Raw genomic sequence first — 25207 nt, 5'->3', positions numbered from 1 at the left:
GCCTAGAAAACATCCCTTCTAAGAACATCTGGCCACTGAAATCACCATGCTGTGAGTTAATCAGGAACAGCTCTCAATCAGCTATTCCATTTCTTAGCTTGGAGACAGCCCTAAGAAATATCAGATAGGAAGCTGAAAGTTTCAAATAGGTAACCTGTCAGTATTTGCCACTCTGCTGTCCTTGCTTCGATTCTCCATTTAGAAAAATAGATCTAAATTAGCACAGGCCTTGAAGTCTCAGCTACATAAACTGGGAACAGGAACAATAACTTCCTTTGATTCCAAGAATAACCACTATGCATCATTATTGGAGCAACTACAGACTTGGAGTAGGTTTCAATGTGAATACACTGACAGCTTTCTGTACACGCTTTGTGGTTTATTTCAGCTCTAGTGTCTTCACGTCAATTAGTAGCTTAAGAATAGCAACAGAAGTTCTTCTATCTGAATAAGCTGATTTTCCTCTAAAAGGGCAACTGATACAATCTCAGACTATGCAAAAATCTGTCTCTACATTCACATGCTATCAGAAATGGCTTTTGCAAGCTGCTGATAAATCTGCAGTATGCAGATTTGTGTGAGAGGAAGGGTTCTTGTGCCTAGCCAAAAACCTGGAGCGATGTGGCATTAATGACAACCACCCACAAAGCTTTTAGGAATTGATTTGGAACCAGACATCAGCAAAATTTATCATCTCTTCTAAAGTAACTTAATAGAGAGATCTGTAGATGGTTTAAAACATGAAAATACAGTCCTTAAACATTAAATAATTGCTTTGAGGGTCAAACCAAAGGGCCACCCATCTCAAAACTTATCTCCAGCAGTAACCAGTAGGAAACCTTTGAAGAAAGTTACATGAAAGAGGAAATAGATCTTTTCCTATATTCTCTCAGCCTCCAGAAATCAGCAGTTTAAAATATATCCTATGGTGAAAGCTGCACTGACTGCTGTGCTTAACAGCTACCTATTGGCACATCCTCCATGAACTTAATCCCTTCTTCTGCAACACCCTGCAGCAATGAGCTCTACAACTTGGAAAGCGCAGGAATACTTCCTTCTGTTTTAAAATTGCTACTTGGTAACTCCACTACTGGGTCCTTTCTATCTTCTGAGAGACAGTGAATGCTTCCGAGACTGTGAATGAAGTCCGGAAAGACTACCGAGAAAGTCAATGAAGAATTAAGCTCTGTGTCCCTCAGCCATTCTGTCGAAGCTGAGAACTTCTAGGCTCCTTAGCCCTCCATGCACATTGACATACATTTATCCTGCACCCATGACCATGCTGAGCTACACCTTGCTAACCTTTCAGTCTCCATCATTCAAGCTGTGGCCTCAATCAAGCAGAAGAATCTTTACGGAAGAAAACATACAGCACACTTTCCTTAACAGTCAGATCATGGCGTTACACACAAAACAAAGCACGGTATTTCTCAAAGCCAGAAGTTAAAAAAAAAAAAAAAAGGCTGCTAGAATCGGCTCTCATTTTTTCCGAAAAAACTGACCAAAAAGGCACCCTCTCCTGTTTGAAGGCTATTACCTCTACTACAGCAAAACCTTTGATGGGCCGTGACAGAAGTGGCTGGTTGTCCAGAGACGTGACTGTATACATCGACCCCACATCAGACACAGATGCTGTTTCTACATTGTCAAGTGGTTCCCCGAGGCTGCCGAGGCTACCAAGGCTGCCGGTACTGCAGTGTGAGAGATCCAGACTCTCCTGGCTGGAAACAACATGCGGTTCTAGCAGTCCTGGTGGGATGGCCAATTCCAGTCCAGCTTGAAACTGGTCAACTGAGATATCACTAACGGTCCGAGATATACCCTGTGAGCTGCAGAGGGAAGCCTGGCTGGTAGATGCTGAAGCGCTAACGCTCATGGCAGGTGTGACACTGCTAGAGCTGCTGATATCCAAACTGTCTGCACTACTTGAAACAGTTGGTTTTTCCAGTTCCGTTCTGCATTCTCCTCCTTCTGCTTTGTCCTTGATTTTTTTGGGATCCTCCTCCTGCAAAGGGATGTAGATCTCATCTTTGAAGACTCCACCGTGTGCATTACATGCCTTTCTGATTGCACTTCTGACAGTACTCTCCTCCAAGTGAGTTGGTATTCCAGAAATGACTAGCAAGCGGCTATGGGCTGTGGGACCTACTAGTGCTTGACATGCATCTGCTACAGCATCGTTTGTCACACCCAGTCCTTGAGGATCCTTTTTAGTTAGGTGCCTGAGAATTATAAGCAGAGTCAGTGCCCTATGAAACCATAACATATCCTCAGGCTTGCTTCCTCCTATACTGAGTATCGCAGCATCTGTTTCAGCTGCTCTGGATGAAGACCGCTTGCCTGAAGATGATGTCTTTTCCCGCTTCATTTTGACTTTTTTCCTCTTTGACAGCAAGCTTGGACTCTGTGGTGTCTGTCCTGGAGAAGATGAAGACGAGGATGAAGAGTCACTAAGATTTGGGGCACTGGTTGAAGACATCACATTAGCTGTTACGCTCATGTTGATAGGTAAGGTTACTTCTGCAACAGCAAGGCAGACTTCCATCAGAGCATGAAAGTATGTTGAAAATCTTCCTTGGTCAGCCACTCCAACACCAGAACCACCACATGCGTTTCCAGACACCCAGTTTTGTGTTTCTTCATCATACAACTTGTGAAGTTCTGACTGTAGGGCCATAAGCATAGCTAGACAGGGATTTAACTGAAGGGCAATAGAAGACGACAATCCCGCTGGATTTTTTTTCTGCTCCAGACTGTGAATTTTGCGAAGCAACTCAGCCAAGAGATGAAATATTAATTCCTTCACACATGCTGCCATGTCAGTTGTCCAGAGAAAGTTCCCTGAGTGCGGCAAGAAAGACATGGGAGTCAGGAGTATTTCACTATTAGGAGCTTTATAACATGAATTGCAAGAGTAACATTAAAAAAAGCAGAAGAAAAGGTCATTTCAATGGCTGTATGTCAGCAGTAAGACAGACAGGAAGGCTACTCCAAGAAATGCCTATCAACAGAAAATTTCTGGAGTTTGAAGAAATTTTCAATGTAATGGAAGAGCTCAGGAGTACTTCATGACTGTAATTTTTCTTTTTTTCCTAAACTCTGAAGTCTCCATCTGAGCCAACACATTATTGGTGCTCATTACTAAGCAAATACTGCATTCTCACCTAAAAATTCCACTACTTGCAAAAGAACTGAAGCAGGAATAGTATCCAGTTCGTCTTCTGATTTTCCATCCCCATCTTCCAATTTCCAAGTTAACAGCTGTTCTGTGAATGCCATTGCCAGGGGGAATTCCAGGGGAAGAGAATGCAAGACTAACACAGCTCCAGGAGGAGGAGACACTCCTAAGCAAAAAGGACAAAGAAAACACTTACCATGACTCTAGGCATTTGTAAAGTAAAAGTAGGAACATATCTTTTAGGATTTTTTTGAGGCTAAATTTATGCTAAGTGAGAATTGTGAGAATTTTCTCTATTAAGTACCTTGCAATAAACAAGTAAGAATGTTTATCTATAATTTGATATAATCTATAGATATACAGATAACATACGAAATAGAAGTATTTTTAGCCTGTACACATCTAAATACATGTAGAACTTTCACAAAACCATTTATTTGTAGTATGATGTGTCTGATCAGTATTGAGAAAAACATCAGAGACACTGTAGTTGAGCAAAAGAATTTAAGAACCTCCAATGGAAAGTTTTCAGAGTTTACTGCAGTCAGTCACCTTCACTGCTCTAAATAAATCACTCTCCCTTAGGCTGCAAAAGGAAAAAGAATATTAATGATTGCTCTTGCTTGAGAAGCTGGGATGACCTATGTATTACTATACTGCATATAGATTACTCTGTGTATTATTAAAGGTCCACACAATCACCTACAAAAGCAAAAGAAATAATTAATCTCCACCTGAAACACAGTATGTCAAACAGCAATAGCATCAACGGGAACACTGCAGAAATATTCAAAACCACTGCATTGTGAACTCCCAGAACACAAAAATCAGAAAAAAAAGCAGATCCTGATAGAGGTAACAGAACTAACAGAAGTCTTATCAGAGTCAAGTGGCTTCCAACTTTTATAAAACCACACTTCCTTGGTTAAGAATGATTGCTAGGATACATTTCTTAATACCTTGTACAAAAACACTATCTAAAAACTTGTACAAAAAGTCACAACCCATGGTAAGACTGGTGACAATATAGCAAGGTCCTACAGAGGCAACGATGATGCTCATGTCTCTTTTGAGACGACAGTTTAAAAGGCTTTGAAATTGTATTTTATTTATTTATTTTTACCTAGTTTGATGTGAACCTTGTCTGTAGGGGTGATCACGGAGGGGTACTGATTGGTTGTTGGGGGAGGCGTTAGGCCTGTGTTGGTTGGAGAGGCATCTCGAGGATAGCACACTGCTTCGATCAGGTTTAACTGACCATTCCTCTTAACTTTATGCCCAAGCCCGTAGACAAGCACTCGAGCCCAAGGAGCTTTATACAGCGATGAACTAAGAAAAGAGCAAGAACAGTTCAGTTAAGACTGTAACTAGCTACTAAAAATCCCAGCCCAACCAAGGAAAGATGAAACACTGCGGTATTTATCCCACCACCTAGAAAATCAGTCTGAGAAGAGAAAAATTTTAAGAAAATGAGCATCTACATACTTGAGGCTCACAGAGGCTCACAGTCACATCTTTAATCTTTGCCACTCTTGCTCCCTCAATTACTTACTCTTTGCGGAATCCAGACTGACTTTCCTTACAGGACACAATTACAAACGCAGCCCCAGGAAAATTAACATCCATGTTGACTTTGGATTCTGAAATTGGGAATTCTTCAGCAGGGAACTGTTCCGGTGCCGTCTGTAACATAACATTTCATAATGAAAGACCCCAAGCAGCAGCAGCAAACCATCTCCCTCTTCTTTTTTCAAGCATAGCATTGTAAATAACAACATAGTGTGAGGCCATTCCATTTTAATATGATCCAGAGGATCGCTATTGATTGAGTCTTCAGCGCGCCCGCTATGATCAGAATAGGAATACAATTCATCCAGAGAAACAATTCAGTGTGAGAGACAGTATTATGGAAGTTACAATCACACATAAGGCAAGGGCTCCTTATGAAGGAAAACAACAATTCTCAGAAAAACATTACTAAGTACTTTACCTGCAAAAAAGAGCAGATCTGTTTAGTGAGGTCTAACAGACTCTCTTCTCCTTGATGCAGCGTCCGAGTAATGGCAACAGTAAGCCACTCTCTGATGGCTTGTGAATTGCCCTGGTAGAAGAGGTCCGTGGCGGCACAGTTCTGGGAATGGACGCAGTGTTGCAGGGACTGGGCCAGAAGAATAGAACTTGAACTGATTGTTCCATCTGTAATAAAAAGATATGACAAATTCAGAGATCACTTCAATGTGTTTATGTTGCCTGCAAAACAGATAGTGGAAAGGGAAGTTTTAAAAAAACTTGGAAGATTACAAGCCTCTATTTTCACTCCTGAGCAAGTGCAAAACTCCTCCCATAGGTCCGCAGTAGAAAGGATCCACCCAGGACTAGACTTGCACCCCCAATGTAGTTGGCTGCAGATGGGATGGCCCCCTAAATGCCAGCTGTGTTCTTCACCTGCCTTAAGCCACCCCTCAGGGAGGTCTGCCAGACATAGAGCTGTGGGTTCACAGCTGCCTCAATTTGTCCCATGTGTGAAGGCAGGCGTATTTCAATTTACCGCGTAACTACAATGAGGACAAGAGTCCAGAAGTACTCTCCTCCCCACTCATTCTAGATGAGGTGAAAACTGCTTTGTATGTTTTCAAGCTTTCCCCACATATAAACAAAACAGCTTTTGGACAGCCCCGAGTGGGTCACAAGCCCCAGCATCTCATGGCTGTCGTTCTGGAGCTAATGGAAGAACTCAAAGAAAAAAAACCAAGTGCAGCGCAGAAAGGAGTAGGCAATTCACCAGAATGCCAGTTTGGAAACTGTACGTATTAGCAGGACTTGAATTAAACATTTAAAGAGGGAAAACTAAATAAAAGCTGGTGAAATTATTCTCAAAGCCATGCAAAGTAGTGCTGTACTCTGCAAGAGGATCTTTTACAATGCGGCATCTGTTAGAGGTAGCCAAGTTTCAAAGTAATTGGAGGAGGGAACCAGACACTTTCCAATAGTAAATAATTACTTTTAATTATTAATAACCTATATTTAGCACTTCTTACTTCGTCCTTATGTTCCAGCCACGGTACACACATTCCTTTGCATGCAGAATAGCTTTGTCACAATAATTGTCTTTGTTAACACTCACTTGAATTAGCCAAAGATTCCTTTTCCATGATTCAGCACATACATTCTCTAACCAGATCTGTGATTCCAGTAGGAAAAGGACAAACCACTTTGTGAAACGAAGAAGAGTTGAATTTTGAAAACTACGAGACCCAACTGGCATTTAGTTTTACTACCCTGGATTTGAACTATAAAACATTCTCAGTTCCTTACAAGTATCCCATACGGATACTCCCCCCACCCCCCAATAAAGAGAAGTCCACCGATGACAAAGGGACAGAGGCACACTGAATAGACTCTTAGGAAGGACTCTGAACTCTTTTGAACACTTTAATTAGATCATGAGCAAGAATTTCAGTTTAGTACCCTATCACTACAGTCAGGAGTCCATTGAGACTTTTTTTCAAATACCATTATTAACTAATCAATAAATGCCAAATTAATATTTTTTTTTTGTTCCCAGAAACTATTATACCAAAAAAGAGCTGTGATAAATATTAGTGTTTACCAGGAAGAGGTGGTGCAAGAAGTTGGTTGGATAGCAACTGCAGGTGCTCCAGAGTGATATCACGGATAGCAGGAATATGAAACAGCCGAGTAAACATATGTGGAGATTTGGGGGCAAAAATATTGAGGAGAGCCATGCGGCAGTATAGCTTGGCCAGAGAAGCTTCACTTCGCAAAAGCTCTCTAGGAAAACACAAACAACAAAACATAAAATTGCTCCACCACACTTAAAATAAGCCATATCCAGCAACCTGCCCCTGAATCCAAATGTACTTAATTATTTAAAAGGCTCAAGTAGACCCAAATCTTTCTTATTCACTTAAGATGGCACTCAGCCCATCTAATCCTGGTACCAAATTAAGGCACCTGAAGTAGAAGCCAGCTCTCCACAAAATCAGTCAAGAGTTCTTGAGCTCTTAGACAGCAACTGCCTGATGGTGTAAGAAACCCAAGCTTCAAGGCAGGCAGCTGTGAGACCAGCACATATAAAACCACTTTCACATGAGTAAGTAAAATCCTTTCAACAAGACAATTACAATAAGTTTGCTTTATGACAAAAATTAAATTAAAAAAATCAAAACTCCACTACCCGTTAAAACATGGAGTTTTAAAGAATCTTTGTCAGCTTTAATCCAACAAGGACAAGAAAATTCAGAAGTTTATTACTGCTTAAAACAAGGTTGTAGTAGATAAATATACTATAGGAAATGCTACAGATCAAATCAGATAATACAGATGCCTTCTAAACTGCATTTCTTTTTTTTACCTGTGAATTTGGATATTGGTATTATCCAGGGTAACCAATCCATTTGTTGCAGTCCTCCTATAACCAGCCGGTGGCCTTTCCAACATGTCAATAGGATACCAGTATCTTACCAGAACTCCTTCGCTTCTGAGATATGTCTCTACTTGTACCAGTTCATTCGCCTGGAACATCAAAACCAACACTACTGTCAATAAACACAGTAACGATGATATTTTTTTCCTTCAAAAAGAGCACCAAATCAGCATTCCAAGCAGTTTAGTACACTTAATCATATTTGCTCACAGGCGTGTGATGCCAATACATTAAAAGTCCTCCCATTGTATATTTACTCACTGAATCAACATCCAGAACAACACCATGAAGACCAAATGTTTTCAGCATCCCACGAATAGCAAACTTGGGTAAAGCTGTTCCAACAGCACTACTGGTAACGTTGTTACTGTCAGGAGAGCGAGTCACCACTGTGAGACCTGGTCAGAAAGGGACAACAAAAATTTTAAGATAGAGCATTTTTCCTCAGATATAACAATGTATGCAGTAGATCCCAAGTGCTAGAGCCCCTTGGCTTTTATTTTCCCCTTAAGATATTTTTTGCTGATTTTACCTTTTCGTACTTTATCAATTGTAAATTTGTTTGCTTCATCTTTGATATCTTCAATAGTGGGAAGGTAGAGGTCTCTCGGGATGCCACCATTTTCCTCGTAAAGGAATTCTACAGTTTGTCGTGCTATATCAACCATTCCTGGTAGACAGAAAGGAGCACTAGTTATTTTCCCCAGTCACCTGAAGTAACTTCTTATTTTCATTAACAACATGAAAAGATGAGCTATCTGATTACTTAAATAGTCTTTCAGTCAGGCTGATAAGATAGGGAGTGGAGCTTTCCTGAGACACACTTGTATGCTTCTCATTAGGGCTCAGAATTCTTACTTTGCTCTTACTGTGACTTTCCCACAAACAGGTTGTCTTGCCAGTCCTGTATTAATTTAATTAATTAATCCTCCCTTACTGAAGTGTTCCTCAGAAGTTTTGCCTTGATATAGACAGAAAATGCACGTAGATAACTTCTCAAACTATTCCTCCAAGTATTTATGTATCCACCTCACAACAGCACAACAAATTCTGCCACTACTTCTAAAGCCATTTTCCCTATTTAAATAGTCCAACTGAAGTTAAAAGTGTTACAAAAAAAATAATCCCAACCAAATTCTAAGCACTTGACAAAAACAGCAAGAGAACTTTTTTCGTTAATTTAAGTTTTCCAGCCCTGAATACAGTAAAACATAACAGAAACACAGGTCTTATCTTCACACTTGTTGCACATCATATAAACAACGTACTTGGAAATAAACATAGCCATACCTAACTGTAAAGCTCCCTTAATCTGATCCAACCCAGACTTCCTCTCAGCCTCATTACGGAATCTTCTTCTAATTGTAGGGAAAACTTTAGTTTCCCAGGCTTTAACCAACAGGGCATAGTGATCCTCCTACAAAGACAAAAGTTATTTAGAACACCAAGAAGAAAGAAAAGGTAACAGTAGCTATGTTTTCCTTAAGGAAGTAGGGAAAACGCTTGTGTAGCAAAACCTAAAAATCTGAACAAGATCTGTATTTGTACTACAAGTTGTAGCAGACAGAACTTGCCACGTTTCTCACCCGAGGAATATCATCGTCGTCGTCATCATCACTTTCATCATCTGCAATAGGAGGGGGATGAGGATCGGGGCCTGATGTGATAAAATTCTCATAGCTCAGTTCTGTTTTATAGTGGCAAGATGTGTCACTGTCATATTCTGCAAAACACACATGAAAATAATGAGATAAGGCACCGGAAGGCATGCAAAAATGTTCTATGAAGTTTCTGAGATTGATTGCATTCCATGGTCTCCAATCAGTCTGTGGAAACGTAATGCATTTTGTCAGAGCATAACCAATTGGCTGATTCAATTAACTATACCATCTTATTGTACTCAGTGCCCTAGTAAGGTAATTTCCCATTGTAGTTGCATTAATTGAGAACAATTTGTGCATCCACATAAAGAAAGACTAAAGTATAAAATTTTTAATTGCCTTGTCTAAATGCAAGCAAGCATGTATTTGACAATGCTTGTTGTATTGCTTTACATAAACAGGCAGTACTTAAGGACTGCAGCCAGGATCTGCTTAAATCCTATTTAATTGATTGAAATTTTTCTTGAAAGATATTTAAAGAAAATTTTAATCATCACTTTACGTTGTTGAGCTGTGGCAATAGCAGCAATTCTACAAGGAGGTCCATGGGTCCCAGGATCAGAAGCTATGCTGGTGCCAGCATCGTTATCACTATCAGAAGCCATGGCAAAAGGCAATGCTTCAAAGTTGGCACTTATTTCTTCAGCCAGGTCGATACAGAGATCGGCAGCATTCCTGTGAGCCTGTCCTTCAGCATAGGCAAACTGGCGAGATCCAAAGTTAGCACGGACTTTTGTGTTCTGAAAGATGCACATAAAAGCATTAAGACGAGTTATGGATTGTTTTGATCCTTCTCTTTGCTTTTTTCAAAAAAGTCACCCAAAGGTATAAGCTGATCACATCTCCATGCCATATGGTTTTCCCAGCATTGCTAGCTATAAAACTGGATGCAGCAGGGAAATTATTAAAGCTTCTAAACACAAACTTTGAACGTGCCTTTTTTCTAGCTTCAAGATGCAGCATACCTAGCTAGTATGCTTTGAAGCAAGGCCACTGCTGGGAAGGAATACTAATGGAAGGGCCACTAGTACAGAACAATGCGATCTCACCAAGCTGGCTGCACATTAGTATCCTAATGGGCAGAAAAAATCCAAAATAATGACAAAACATATATGCACCTGGGAATGGTAGTGGGATACCTCAACCTAAGTCAATAAAAGCAAAAACCATCATTCTACTTTTTTATAGATAGGTAAGCAGCCTCAATACTTTCTAGCTAAAGTTTTTAATTTTTCTGAAAGAATATATATCAAGGAACATATTTTTGTTAAAAACTTGCCTTTTTCTGAATGTGGACAACTGGCCACATTCCACCAGAGACATCTTCTAGATACGGCCCAAGCCGCTGCCCACAATACGTAAAATAAACTCTGCCTTTAGCTGGCTGCCCTGGAGGGGGTGGAGTTCCTTCTGTTCTTTCCCATCCAATTCCTGCTACATCACCTGTAGAGAAATATAATCACCAAAAGAAAACCATGGATTTAACCAGTTTTCTCATCCACCATTTCCTCTACATTTAGAGGATTTTCTGATTTACCAGAGCAACAAGTTATCTGTATTCTTACATACCAGGAGAGAGAGTCACATCCAATCTAACACTCTTCCACTGCAGCAAGCTGGAGCCATTGTAATGCACTGCTCGCCCATTGCTGAGAAGTAACACAACAAGAACATTAAAAAGAGCACTGAAACAAAAAAGGATTAAAACTTGCTACCAGCTGAAAACTAGGTAACTGTGATACTGACAAAAAAATGGTATGTCAACTCTCCTTATTTCAAAAAGGAGATATTCTAGTTCATAATTTTAACATTCCAGTTAAAACTATGTGTTGCCTACTACAGTGTGCTCACAGTACTCCTCCCTAAGGACCTCACAAACGTACTGAGCAAGACCATGATTTTTGATGCACATCTCCAACATACTTGTGAAAGAGACAAGTGCCCACTGGGTTTGTCCAAGCACCATCCCGTTTTTCAGCTTCTGTAGCAAATCCAAACGAAACTATTGGTCCAGTGTCATCATCTGTATCTCCATAGGAAACTATTTCAATTTCCCAGTAGAACGATGGTGCCTAGAAATAAAAATAATTTTTAAAATTCTTTGCAAAACACAGTTAAAATAGACAATTTTTTTTCTTTTCAGGCACTATTAAATATTAAATGGCACAACTGTTGTACAGTTTGAGTTCTTACCTGCACAGGAACTGGTGAAGTGGCATAGATAAACGTGCCTCGAGGAAGTCCCCCACCTGCGCTAGGATCAGCCAAAAAGGTCACAGCTGTGAGATGAGATGAAAACATGCAAGCTCGCACAGGGGGAAACACTCTTGATGGGCTCCACGTGATTTCTTTGGGCTACAAACAGGAACAGAGCATTATTATTTGCTAATTACAGTTGAATTCATCTACTGAAATCCAATGACACATTTTTTTTATGAAGTGCGTATTTAATACAACACATGCAACAACCACAACTGCACTCAAGTCACATCCCATTACAGAAATTCCCTTTAAATGAAATGTTTAAATAACAATCCAACCAGGCTGGGCTCCAACACCCCAGGCAGACCCTCTGCACTCATTGGCTGGCTTCATTTCCCAGGGGCAGAAGACTCAGCACTGCTTCTGTGCTCACCTGTCTTCTGTCTGCTTGGAGTGGAGGAGGGGGAGGTCGAGCACAGTCACGATACAACATTCGTAACCTTTCACACTGCATTTCTACAACAAGGAGCCTCTCCCCTGTAAGAACAAACCAAATCAAGTTATGAGGTTCCAAGCAAATTAGTTACTTGAGTCCAAGAGTGCAATCTTAATACCAGTGAAGAGAAACAAATATGACCATTTTCATTTTAAGACTGTCATCAAATAGTCTCAGTCAGCTAATCAACAAAATTAAGGACAAAATCTAACGTATGTAAGCAATTGTTTTCCTCATGTTTAATTTAGATTTGGCAAGCAAAGACAATAACATTAATTCAGATATAAAGTCCATTTCAGTGAGCAAATTCGTGACCCTGCAAAAGCAGGAAGTCAAAAGAATTTATGCCTGTCAAAAAAAAAAAAAAAAACAGTATGCACCCTTTTACACTGGAGCTCATACTGAAATCCACTTGGTTCTGACCCTAACATCCTTTGCTTCAGCCACTTTTCCTCCAATGAAAGGCTCTCACGTTTCTAAGTCTTGCCCTTGAACTAAGATTTCTGCTGGGCCCACTGCTTATACTTAAACAAGGGGAAAGGAAATCAAGAGCTCAATCATAAGGCACAAAAGCAAGCAAAAAGGTCAAAAAAAGAAAACATGTAAGTGATAATGTCAAGGAATACAGACTAGGTTACACTGGAAGCAAGAAAAGGGAAAAGGGTTCAGAAGCACAGTAGCGGAGAACTAGTCCCAGGACTTGCATCTAGCATAACCATGTCCTGGCTTAAACTTTTTGCCTAATTTAAAATTATTTAGTCTGATTATTACCTACTCTTACAGCTCTGTGGCTATGAAAAGGCATGCTGTACTGTGCTAGCTACCAAACTCTAAGTAGCTGGAGGACAAAACACTGACACGAATTTAAAAGCTATTATGTCTCTGAACTGAATATGACAATGAAGCTTCAAGATGATGTTGAATACCTACCAGGGCTGCACTCCTGTGCTACCAAATTAAGAACTTCTACAGCAGCTGGACACTGTTGAATGAATTCTTCACAGAACGAGCTGTCTTCTAACAGCTGAGCCATCACCAGGCATGCTCTTAATGGAAAAATAATACATTTAAAGCATTACAAAAGTATACAATGAGTTCAAAGTTGTCTTTATATGTACTGAATTCAAGACTATTTTAAAAGACAGCGTGCCAACTGATCTATTTCTTTGCCTGGTTGCTTAGCCCTCCATTGGAACTTCCACAGTGACAGCTTTCCCCTGCTTCATAATGTTTACTTATATGAAGCATTTGCTCAATTCATTGTCAGTGTTACAAGAGGCACTATTTTTTGTGCTCATTTGAACATCATCCAGGCATCAAATGTACTTAAGGAAGCAAGCAAGAACTTTTGCATTGTCCCCTGTTGTCATATATCAATACCCACAGAGGAAGACAATAAGAACCTGTGCGATTTTCTTGAACATTTGTGTACGGTATCAAAACAGACAGAGGTGCTGCACAAAAAACCAATAACTCACCTGGTTCTTATTTCAGCAAGAAGCCGGACCACTGCCATTACTGGAGTTGAGCCATCTCCTGTTGCAGGAAGTGAGGTGTGAATAGATAGACTTCCCTCCTGAGGAAGCAACATGGACTGGACTGCCTGTACTACCTTCTCAGTAATGGACAGTTTATGAAGAGGCAATGCCTGATGGTGGGGGGGCACGGTAAAAAGTTAAATTCAAGTAGTTAGTTTCTAAGAAATGAGGGCGTTTTATTACCTGGAGTTAATTCTTATTTTGTACTATCACAAAACCAGCACCAAACACCAGTTAAAAAAAGAAAAAAATAGAAACAAAACCAAAAAACCCAACACAGTATGCAATGGAACATCTTTAAGTACCAACAGATGAATATCCATGTTACTTGAATGAGAACATAAATATAGATATTGTTAAGATAAGTTTAAAATAATGAGGCAAACTTTACGAATAATCTTTAATCAAAGATGAAACAGACTTTTTACATGCTGTAGATTAATTGCCAGTATGCTGTGACCAAAAAAAGAAATAATTGATATTATACTTAATACTGGATTTCTTAAAACTACCGTACCTCAGATCTTGGAACACAGAGCCTAGATAATGGAATAGTTAATGTGTCTGATGCTTGTGAGGTCTTTCTACCGTCTATACTGGTAGGTGGAAATTTGACCGTTGCTATACCTTCTTGTTCATTAATAGATGCCACAACTCCAATGCTTCCTGCTATTCCTTTACCCAAAACCTACAACCAAAAAAGGTTTGCATAAGATTTAAGGCTTTACAAACAAGAAAGAGTGTTTAACACCACACACAATTAGCGCTGGATGTTTTAGGAAAAAAATAACACACAGTAGCAGTCTCTACAAGTGTTACTGCAACTGCTTCACAATCACAGGCAGTCTGCACACCGCTTCACAAATATGCCAATGCAGGCAAAGCATGGTCAAAAGCACCAGTTCTCATCTAAGGTACAAAACAGGAATGGTGCTGGGTTACCTGAACTTCAGACCCTATTTTAATTGTCTCCTTAAAGCCACCCAGAGCACAAAGGGCAGCTACTGCCTGCCGAGCAATTCTCTGAAGTTTAGCAAGTTTCCTTCCACTGCTACTCCCATTCTCCAAAATACTTTCTGCATATTTCCCAAGTTGTGGAATGTACATCAGAGCCCGAGACAGAACCTGAAGACAGAAGCAAAAATACCAGAGAATGACTTCAAAGCACAATTCAAGCAAAAACCAATACCCCAAGCCTCCAGCCCACACACACAGTCTCAGAAGAATTATTTTTGTTCTTGAAGGGAATTATATAACTTGGAATATTCTAAGTTCTCTGAAGTGTGAACACCATCAAAGCCAGTTCTATTCCCTAGTAACTTTTAGAATCGTGGAGTTACATCCATGGTCTCAGCAGAAGTCTTCACTCGGGGATTTAGCCTAAGCAACAGATTAGGTGCTACCGGATGCAGAGGAACATAAAAGCAGTGGGCTGCACCTTCCAGCCAACACTTCAGACCCTCAGAGGTCATGGCAAAGAGGACTGAATAGCAAAGGTAGAATAACTACCTGGCAAAGCCAAGGTAACTCCCAAGAAAATCAGCATTATTAATTACTGAAAAGTGATAGGTGAATTGCAGAATGGCAATTCCCTAATGCTGGATAATTTTTGATTATTTATTCTACCTTAAGTCATCAGATAGATACTATCTACTAGAAGGGGCTGCTTCTATGCAGTTACACATCCCGGTTTGAAGCATCAGTAGTAGTAAATCAAAAAAGGAGTAGCTTAGGAAATCGCTAATAAATAAGTGCTCTTAACTACTCAATACATGCTTGATGTAGAATTTGATACTTAATCTTTTATTTGCTTACTTTTTCAGCAGTTGTTGTCCATATCTGAGCTGCATTGGATTCTGGTGCCATCAACAAGCTATGTAACAAAGCGATCACCTCTGCTGCCATGCTGTTTGCAACATGACCACTAATGAATGGCCTCACAGGATCAGTCCTGTACAGGACAAGAAAGCAAGCTGCCCATTCAAATTTCAAAACAAGAGAAGGAAAAGAAGCTTCCATTGTCAACAACAATATGCAGCACAATAAAAGGGAAGTTTATGAACATCCAGTTTATTTTCTAGAGCACCACAAATACTGATACACAGAAAAGCAGAATTTAGACTTTAAGTACAGCACTGAAGTGACCTACCTGGCAAGCTCAGAATTCCTCTCTCTGCAAATAGAGGTTTGTGCGGTCTTCTTTTTGTCCCCGGTGGACAACCCACTAGTAGCTTCTGGATTGATGGTTTCTATGGGTGGCCCAACACTAACAATTAGACCAGACTGTGCCCACTTAGTTGCCTTTCGAAGAGCTGCAGCAGCTTCTTCTGTAATAACTTCACAGCAGCCACTCTGAAAACAAAATTGCCGTAAGATAAATACTCATTAGGTCTATAAGGCCACACTATGCGATGCATTTAACTCCCCTCCCTCTGCATATGTAGAAGTGCTGAGAACACATCAAAACACCTTCCTGCATATGTATTAGTCACAATCATAAGACAGTTTTAATCTGTTGCTTTTTCTCATCTACGAAGAGATCAGATCAATGTGCATTCATTGCCTTCAATATTCTGTTCTTAGCTTAATGTATAGTTTCTCTTCTCTGATCAAAAAGCCACACATGAGTATTTCCAATACAAACACTCAAGAACGTGTCTGAAAACACACATGAAAATTTAAGCATGTGGTTTAAAATTCGTACTACCGATGTGCATGAAACACTTCAGGAAAGAGACTATTGAAGTGGCTATAACATAACCTACAATGTTAGAAGAAGCATTAACTGAAATTCTTTTTCATCTTTTACCCCTGTATTTACATCAGTAACTATATAACTTCATACATAATGTTAACATTATCTTTCTGAACAGTTCTGTAAATTAAACAACATTTAACAAAGGGGATTTAACATCACTGAAAACCATGAATTCTGACTGGACACCGATTTTTACAATGTTGAGTAATTCTTCAGTTATTCCTTTTCTTACTTTTGTCATGTCGCGATCCATTTTCACCACTTTCTCCATATTGGCTCCAGTTCCTAGTCGGAATGGACGACCTTCTGAGCTACTATTAAAGTGAAAACAAAACACATTAGCTTTGTTTTCATTGGTGGAAAAAAATAGCTGTCCAATTTAATATAATATACATGTTTTCAAATTATTTGAAAGCAACCCTTGCAACTGAATTGCTCAACAGTAATAGAAATACTTGATAGTCAAGGACATACACAACTGCACTGTAATTACTACAGGAATTTAATACTATTGAATGTAGTTACTTGCATAGCAATTTAACCCTTCCCCCTCAAAAAGAAGCATCATAAAATTGGCTTTTACTGAACACAAACACCTAAGGACTCTGAGTTCACTTAAGAACACCCAACAGTTATAGCCTTGAGTATCATTTTTAGGGCATGGGTTTAAAACCACTTTGGAGTGGGGGAAGATGAAACAACTAACACAAAATGCAAGAGGTGATAGCATTGGCTGTTTGATAGTCAGAGATCTCAGAACCCAGATGTGCACTAAGAGTAATAAAAGCTGTAATCGCAAATTATTATCCAGCATATGCATTATTAAAAGTAATGCTTGTAAAGATATTTTGCTTTGATTCTATTTGTTAGTCCTACATATTCTGTAATACTGTAACAACATACATTCAATTTTTCTGATGAAGTATCATTTAGGTAGCTAATTTTTCATGACTGTTTTCAGACAGATTAAGGTGTTTTTATGTTCCTTTGCTAGTGGCTTAAGTGGCTTGTAAGCAAGGCAAAAACAAAATATCACACTTCCTATCCCCCTCCTCCCTTTATACATCTGAATACTCTGCTTTGTTTCAGCTTTGCTGCTCTCATCATTGCTAAATAGTCTTCTACAAAACAGACAAGTTCAGGAACCACTGGGATTTAAATTTTTTCTGCTGTTGCCTCACCACAAATTCAGCATAGTGGTATGCATTTTTACCCAGGTAACAGTACACTGAGTTAATGCTAAACCATTTTTGCATTATATTATTATTCTGCCAGTAACAACAAACTGGGAAGACATTTTGCTTTCCCATTTACTATTATGTCTAGGATACATTTTTCTACAGCTGTAGCACTTAAAAAAAGAAGATAAACTGAACTGCCGAAATTGGTTGCTAATTCCAAGCCAGTGAGTTAAGGTTACCTTAGTAATGGCTGAAGGACTTCATGGGATGACTGGTCTTCCCGTTTATGAATAAAAATAGAAAGTTTACCATCAACTGCCTCACTTTCTTCTCCAGGATCTTTATCACCTTTTATGGAATTTTTAGGGCTGGCTTTTGCCAAAGTAGTATCTGGCTCAGAGGCAGTTGGAGAAAGAACTGTTTGGCACCCTAAAAACAAAAAAAAAAAAAAAAAAGAAAAAAGAAAAACACACAACATGAGCTCCACCAACGAACCGTCTTGCCCTTGAAACTAATGCTAACACACCTGAGATGTGTCTAAAACATCACTGTGATACACAACTTAGTCTGAGAACAGTTAAGAAGCAGATGGAAAGTCACAGAAATATCCCATCTTTCAACACTGACATATCACATTTCTTTTCCCACTTAAGCTTTCCATCAATACAAAAGCTCCTTGCAGAAACATGACTTGCTTTGCAATTTCTCAAATTAGCATGACATCAAAAAGATGCTAGTACCTGGTACTACATAATCTGCCAGCTTTGCCAACAGCAGAGAGGCAATCTTGGAGGCTGGGTCACTGGGATCATCCTGTTCACTGTTCAGAGAGGGCACTGAATAACTCCAGGGAGGCAATTCCACATTTCCACAGTCCTCAACACTCATGAGAGGCAGTGCAGCACGACACAACTGGAGGATTATAAGGACCAACTTTGGAGAAGGACGTTGATCTAAGAGAAGTGACAGAAGCTTGGACACACAGGCTGGCTGGCTGAGGATTGCTTTACCTATGTGACTCCTGAAAGGGAAAAAAACCCAACAAACCAGGTAACTGCTGTTTAAAAAAAAAAGAATTGATTTTTGATGATGCTTTTGGAATTAAACACAAATGAATTTACAAGATTTAATTTAAAAAAAATTCAGTGCTGGACAAAATTGTATCTGCAACAGGTATTACATAATCTAATAGCCCTGATTAAACATGAATATCAGTTTACAATCAAGTTTTATAATGGTTTTGAAAGTTACCTTACCTTTGCTACTGTAAAAAAACAAAAACAAAACCAAACAAACCAAACCCAAAAAACAACCCCCAGGAGAACCCTCACCTGCTCTCATACATAGAAAAACATTCTCCAGAGACAAAGGTCTAGTACCTTGACAGGTCATTAAGAAGACTGAGAACATCTTGAAGCGCATCATTTCCTGCAGCTTGATTACCACAACATTCCGTAGCTCTCGCGAGGTGGTTGGTAAGAAGGCTGGAGACCTGACGAGCCAGACCCGAATGAACAGCTTCTGTTGAACCACCTTTAAAAGTAATGCCAGAATACACAATTGTAATTAACAAAAACACTTCCACAGATTTCTTACCCATACACACAAAATAGTAAAAAATATTTTTGTTTTGCTATAGCAAAACTTATGTATATAAACCTGTCTTTAATTAAAAATAAAACCTGTACAACATTATGTCCCATGAGCCAATAGCACAGATAAGTTTATCTATGTTACGGATGAATCCTGTCACAGAAGTAAAGCATAAGTGATCACTCAGGGTCTCCAAGTTCTCTGGTTATGTCTAGACAGAACCAGGTGGCAGACTTGTAATTATCTGCAACAAACACTCCCGTGAGAAGGAAAAAAAGGAATTAAAAAAACCAAAAAGAAAATCAACTTATTTTGGTATCCACTTTTGTATTCCACAAACCCGCACAGTACTGAAGTCAAATGCCTTTACATTGACACCACGTCACAGGCACTTGGGCAATTCTAAAGCACACAGGAGAAAGACAGTTGGCAGCATTCCTACCTTCTTCCTTCTCCCATTCGACACAGCGATTGGCTAGCACCTGGAAGGCAGCCCAAGCCATGGTGGCCACCTTCTGTTTCTTAGTCTGTTTTTCATTTGAACTGGATTCAGTCTGGCTGCTTAAACTGCAAAGCCGGTCCATAAGTTGTACCAGGCCGCTGCGTACCAAACACTTCTCTTCACTCCTGTAGAAGAAGAGGAATTCAGATTTTACTGAAGTAACTTTTTAGTCACTAGCAACAGACACACGGAAAATTCAGAACTTGCTGTTAACTCAGCAATTAGTTACTTCACTTTGCAGAAAGATGGTTCTGTCTCTCCCTTGCCTTCCCCAGCTGAAATTCTGTATTCTGAGAAAACAGGATGTTCTCAGATACTCCTCATGACAAATAAAAGGAATATATTTATTCCATATAATACTTCTCTTTAAAGGCAAAAGCTAATAAGGACAGCTGTGGATGCCCTCCTTCCCTTCCTGAAAGGAATACTTTCATACCTTGTGTAAGGTATTGTGCATAAGAGGCCAATGCTGTTTGCACAAGCAATGGGGTAGCGAGCACACAGCGAGACCACAGACGTCATCGTCTCTCCAAAAGCTTCCTGGACTTGTTCCACCATCCCACCACACGTGAGCTCTTCAATTCTGTTGGTAGTTAGATATTTGAAATGGCAGGCTTTCTAGGTTAAATAACACGAACAGACTTCCAAATGTAGTTTTAAAAAAAAAAAATAATAATCGGCACATATTAAGAATTACTCAAAGAATATTTAGAAGCAAAACTGTGTATCACAAACAAAATACTTACAAAATATTTATCAAATTTAAATGACAGTACTACTATAAGCCAAATCTACTACTACCTAATTAACATGAACTTAGAATTAAGTTCAGGACAGTAAGATACTCTATATACGTATCTGTGGTCACATCATCCCAGTATGAAAGGGAAGTTTATCTACTGCCAAATGAAAGCATTTCTTAGAAGTTTCTGCCTTTTTACCACACAGGGTCACACTAATTGTTGCAAGCTTAGTTGTGCCAGCTTGAGCCCTCACAGCTAGTCACTTCTCACGGTTTTTCTTCACACAAAGCAATGTACTACCTACTATGAGACAGAAACATTTAATTATTTTCAGAGAAATGAACAAACCTCGGCCCTCCCTGAAGTACCATGGTCACTGGGCCTACAAGATGCGTCACACCACCAACCCGAACAGCCGCCGTCAGCAACTCTCTCATGTGCACTAGGGCTTGCTTCCTTGTATTCCCACGACGCCACCGTGTCTGAGCAGCTAGCAGAAAACCACTGCTGGATACCTAGAAGATTTGGTTTGGTTTTGTTAATGACACCTCCCTTCTTTATGAAGGTTTGAATTTGAAAGTATCATGGTTTAGGACATGTAAAATGACATACCGCTTGGTCAGGATTGGTTCCAATGAAAGCAAACAGTTGCCCCAGTAAAACACTGTATGTGGGTTTATCTCTGCTGTCCTCAATGGTCAGTGACTGGAGAAGAGTAAAAGAGCTGCTTCTATGGCTGGTAACGTGGCGGCGCCTATGAGAATATAGGATAATTACACATGGCATCAGTAAGCTGATCCAATGAAAAAAAATCTGCTATGCTTGCAAAGTTTATGGTGATTTTAACACCACAGGCCACATTATTGTAAAGCAGTTTAATGGAATAAATGCTTGTATACCTTTGACTTGATCTAGCAAACTCAATATCTTCATTACCAATCATTTCTAAGTCAGATGGTGCTGACATACTGCGAAGAAAGACAGGCTGGCGGACTGCATGTGATATCACTTTTGTTTCAGATGCTGATTTACAGGCTGCAGAATACGAAAGAATGTTAGTCCTGGTGTAGGAGGTTCTTTACAAATCACTGTTTTTAAAATCACTGTGGACATGCCAGTGGAAGTTATAACATAACATGGGGAAAACCCAGTCCAAGCAAGAACTTACATCTCAGTTCTGAGGACTTTCCTGTTTACAGTTAGTTTCAAGTTAGTTTTGATTTGATTAGGTTAAGCATTTTCCCCTCAAAAATTCAGGGGACTAGAGTTTAAATTCGACATACTATTAATCAGACCTTAATTTACCATGTTTATGGCCATCAGAAAACAAAGACAAATTCATTTACTGTAAAAGAATTTATTTAATATGAGAAAGTGCAAAAGAGAAGGTTTAATTTTAATTTAATTTAAAGAGAGATAATAAGAGAAAGAATAAATTATATCTTTAGGAAAAAAAGGTACAATGCTGATAGTATGATATGTACCTGGAGTCTCTGCAGGGGTACCAGATATACTTCTTGTGATACCCGACTGTGCCGCAATAGTGACATGTAATAACAGCTCTGCTCTGTTCATCAAGCTTTTAACTAATGTTTTTGTTTTTGCTAGGGGATGAGAGGTCTTCTGTATCAGTGAATTCACTTCTTGAAAAAACTTCTCCCTAAGATTATGAAAGAAAAATAGAAGCAGCAAAATCAATTTTGTTCTAATGCCTTCTGAAATGAATTGTTACTGTGAGAACAGTTATTTTAAAGAAGGCATACAGCGTCAACTATTCTATGCCTTCAAAGCAGAAAAAAACCCCAAACAAGTGATTTGTTAGTAAGTACTAGCAGCTGTAGGTACTAATATAGATATTATATTTAGCTAATATATAGCTAATACATAAAAATATAGTAACAAATATTTTTAGCACAAATGTTTCTAACAATTTAATCATATATTGCTAGACAGACAGAAAAATAAAGTCTTAAAGTATCTGCATCCCTGGTTAGAAGTTCATCTGAATTCCATCCATCTAAATCTGCTCCCAAAGACTGTATTCTTTCTATAGGTCTATGAGCTCTTAATGGAATTAGGCATAAAATGTTTTCGAAACATTTAGCACCAGCTTCTGGTTCACATCTTTAAGTGTCACAAGGTACAATGAGATTCAAGTGCCTAGCTGGATAAGCGTGTGTGTAGGCAACTAACTGCATAACTACCTTTGGAACTCAGTGAAATTCCACAGCTGCTTAAAGCTGCCGCTATTTTAAGTACCTTGCCTAAATGGTACACTCCCCAGCCAAGCTACTAACCTTAATGCCAGGACCACATTCTCAAGATCACTTCCATCAAAAGAAACTTCCTTCATTGAACACAGAAGTTCTAGTTCTTTCATCTTGCCCTAAACAAAGTGAAGGAAGAGGATGAACATGTGTTGAGAGCAACGTGAAGCATGAGTGCACACAGCAGCCACAATGCTTACCTCATTGAAATGATAATCATAAAAGAAGGGGACATTGTTCTCCAGCTTCCCATGCATAGCGTCATCTACCTCATTCTGCCATTTCTGCTCCAGCTCGGCCACACTCTAATAAAGAGACAAGAATAATACCTATTGCAGCTGTTCATCTTGAGGAGCAGACTTAAAAGAAGAAATCTGAGTACATTTTGCATTCCTGTTTCTAAAATGCTGTTAATACAACTTTATTCTTAAAAAAAGCCTTCTGTTTTATGTAGTTTTATTTTTACCTGCAATTGTCTCTCCATGGCATTTAGCTTCTTGAAGGTCTCTCCCATAATTTTACAAAGTAAATCATATTCTTCAGCATGTTCTTCCTGATACTGGAAATTTATCAGGGACTGGAGTGCATCAACCAAATTCAAATGTTTAATCACACATGAAACCACCATCTCCTCCATTACTTCTGGCTGAATCACTTCCCTAGGGTTATAGGTAAAGCCAAACTGATTAAGCACGAATAATGGGCAAACTTTGACAATTTATATTGACAATTCACTAGATGCTGCATTCACAAATAAATATCTGCAGGATATTAAATGCATACCACAATACATGACAGGCATGCCACATCCTCACTGCTGCTTTTTTAGCTTGTTCACTTCGGCACCAAACATTTCAAACAACAAAAGTCAAGTTAGAAAAACAGAGCAAAACAATAACTACTCACTTTATACTAGGTCTAAACTGAGGCCGAGCACGTCCAGAAATTTCCCTGAGTTTTATCATGATTCCTGGAGGCAGTCTAATCCTAGGCAGATCAAAATAGTGTCCAACTGGAGGCACTAGAACATCAGAAGGATATGTAAATTCTCTATCTTCATCTATAGTAAGAGGCAACGGAGAGGGACTGGGTGTAAGGGCTGGAGATATCACACCATTAGCTTCCACCTGCCACTGGCACCTGGGAAAATAAGAACAGATGAAAAGGATTTTCAGTTTTTTTCTTCTCTAACACTCCCTGTTCTTTCAGAAAGACAACGACACATTACAAAGACAGACTACACATTAATATATTCAGCATGGCTTGTAGCAAGCATAGCCCAATTCTCCTCTACTTGTTCTAAAGAAAACCTCTATTAGAGAGAATACTCCCTTAGTTTTAGGCAACACAGAACTGCTCAACAGACTCTGCAGGAAAAATTATCAAAACTTCATCTTAAAACTTGCACACAACTTGCACACAACTACAAAAGTCACCTTCCCACATGCGGACGCAGATCAATTTTTTTTTTTTTTTACCTTTGCAATAGTTTAGATCTTAAGAGCTCTTGACAGGTTTCTTCATCTTTGGTAATTTCTGGTCCGTTGTATAATATTCGCAGCATAGAACAAGCTAACACAGAAAGACCAAGTGCCAGGTCAACTAAGAACGGCAAGCCTCCTGACACATCCTCTGAAGACTCCTGTAGTAGGAACAGTGATAAGTTGCACTAATCAATCAACCACGAAGTCCTTCCCCAATATATTTCAAGATAGGAGATTCTATATTTCTTATATATAATTTTCTATATAAACGTTATAGATATTTATCTATCAATTGTAGGTCTCATACAGAGGTATAGTGAAAAAATACTTAACAATTAAAAGCAATATATAACAACTCCTTAAGACAAGAAACAAAGGATTTAAACATTATTTTCCTGAACCAAGGAAGAAAATGTAAAGTTATTTTTGGTTCAGTCATTCTCTGGCGTGCAGATCTGTCATCTCACAGGCCTAGTCCTAGCTTCCTGACAGTGGAGTTCAAGTTTCCTTATGTTTGATCCCAGTGTCCCTCCCCTCTCTTCTTTATAGGCTGGAATCAGCATTCCCTCATTAAATCTCCGCTTTCCAGGTTGTTACAAGATACCCATCTCTCCAAAGAAATCCTGATCTACAAGCAGCAGGGGATATTAAAGTGCCTTCACCCAAGTCCAGTGCCAATAGCAAGAGACAGATAAAGACATACTTGGTAATAACTATCTTCATAAAACCCTAAGCATGATACAGACCATGCCACAGGATATCTCTAGCTAAGAAAGCCAAACGTCTAAAACTTAGGTCCTTTACATTGTAAAAAGATGGTTTGTCTTATTGCCAAAAATTACTGTTTTAAATTTCAAAAGTTCACTTCCAACTTCGAAGTACATTTCTATTTGATTTGGAATGTGTAACAGACAGAAGATAAATTGAAGGTGAACCTCTCCCATGGAATCTGTCATGTTTGAGTACCTGTGCTCGAACAGTGCAAGCAAAGCCCCACATAGCTTTGTCTGGAGTGTTGTGCTCACGACCACTCCGCATTTCAAAGGAGAAGGTGACTGTATCTCCTTCCACCTTAAAATTTTGATGGGGAGGAGGGAGAGGGGGGGGAGGGGGGGAAAAAAGAAGATACATTTAAGAATTGATGCAAACAAGCAGGC

General features: G+C 39.3%; 1 protein-coding gene across 5 annotated transcripts in view; it reads right to left on the bottom strand.

Moving 5' to 3' along the window:
• The window catches only part of HECTD4 (HECT domain E3 ubiquitin protein ligase 4), a 77833-nt gene that overhangs the window by 15244 nt on the left and 37382 nt on the right, over positions 1 to 25207 (bottom strand). For all 5 annotated transcript variants that reach the window (XM_055794929.1, XM_055794931.1, XM_055794930.1 and 2 more), the window contains 39 exons: positions 25017 to 25121; positions 24045 to 24208; positions 23473 to 23706; positions 23033 to 23225; positions 22767 to 22871; positions 22597 to 22685; positions 21784 to 21959; positions 21199 to 21334; positions 20912 to 21053; positions 20648 to 20814; positions 19993 to 20139; positions 19497 to 19681; positions 18841 to 18994; positions 18202 to 18482; positions 17701 to 17890; positions 16513 to 16594; positions 15672 to 15874; positions 15338 to 15473; positions 14465 to 14647; positions 14040 to 14210; positions 13463 to 13632; positions 12915 to 13030; positions 11922 to 12025; positions 11480 to 11641; positions 11210 to 11358; positions 10856 to 10935; positions 10566 to 10729; positions 9789 to 10026; positions 9212 to 9348; positions 8916 to 9042; positions 8158 to 8295; positions 7887 to 8023; positions 7554 to 7714; positions 6789 to 6970; positions 5169 to 5374; positions 4731 to 4861; positions 4302 to 4507; positions 3165 to 3344; positions 1538 to 2841 (listed from right to left, as the gene is read on the bottom strand). In XM_055794929.1, coding sequence (XP_055650904.1) covers positions 1538 to 2841; positions 3165 to 3344; positions 4302 to 4507; positions 4731 to 4861; positions 5169 to 5374; positions 6789 to 6970; positions 7554 to 7714; positions 7887 to 8023; positions 8158 to 8295; positions 8916 to 9042; positions 9212 to 9348; positions 9789 to 10026; positions 10566 to 10729; positions 10856 to 10935; positions 11210 to 11358; positions 11480 to 11641; positions 11922 to 12025; positions 12915 to 13030; positions 13463 to 13632; positions 14040 to 14210; positions 14465 to 14647; positions 15338 to 15473; positions 15672 to 15874; positions 16513 to 16594; positions 17701 to 17890; positions 18202 to 18482; positions 18841 to 18994; positions 19497 to 19681; positions 19993 to 20139; positions 20648 to 20814; positions 20912 to 21053; positions 21199 to 21334; positions 21784 to 21959; positions 22597 to 22685; positions 22767 to 22871; positions 23033 to 23225; positions 23473 to 23706; positions 24045 to 24208; positions 25017 to 25121 — 7335 coding nt within the window. The remainder of the gene's footprint in view (positions 1 to 1537; positions 2842 to 3164; positions 3345 to 4301; positions 4508 to 4730; positions 4862 to 5168; positions 5375 to 6788; positions 6971 to 7553; positions 7715 to 7886; positions 8024 to 8157; positions 8296 to 8915; positions 9043 to 9211; positions 9349 to 9788; positions 10027 to 10565; positions 10730 to 10855; positions 10936 to 11209; positions 11359 to 11479; positions 11642 to 11921; positions 12026 to 12914; positions 13031 to 13462; positions 13633 to 14039; positions 14211 to 14464; positions 14648 to 15337; positions 15474 to 15671; positions 15875 to 16512; positions 16595 to 17700; positions 17891 to 18201; positions 18483 to 18840; positions 18995 to 19496; positions 19682 to 19992; positions 20140 to 20647; positions 20815 to 20911; positions 21054 to 21198; positions 21335 to 21783; positions 21960 to 22596; positions 22686 to 22766; positions 22872 to 23032; positions 23226 to 23472; positions 23707 to 24044; positions 24209 to 25016; positions 25122 to 25207) is intronic.

The sequence above is a fragment of the Falco peregrinus genome, chromosome 2 (assembly GCF_023634155.1).
Source record: "Falco peregrinus isolate bFalPer1 chromosome 2, bFalPer1.pri, whole genome shotgun sequence".
Classification (NCBI taxonomy): domain Eukaryota; kingdom Metazoa; phylum Chordata; class Aves; order Falconiformes; family Falconidae; genus Falco; species Falco peregrinus.
The sequence above is the reverse complement of the archived record's forward strand: the minus strand, read 5'-3'. Positions and strand labels throughout refer to the sequence as shown.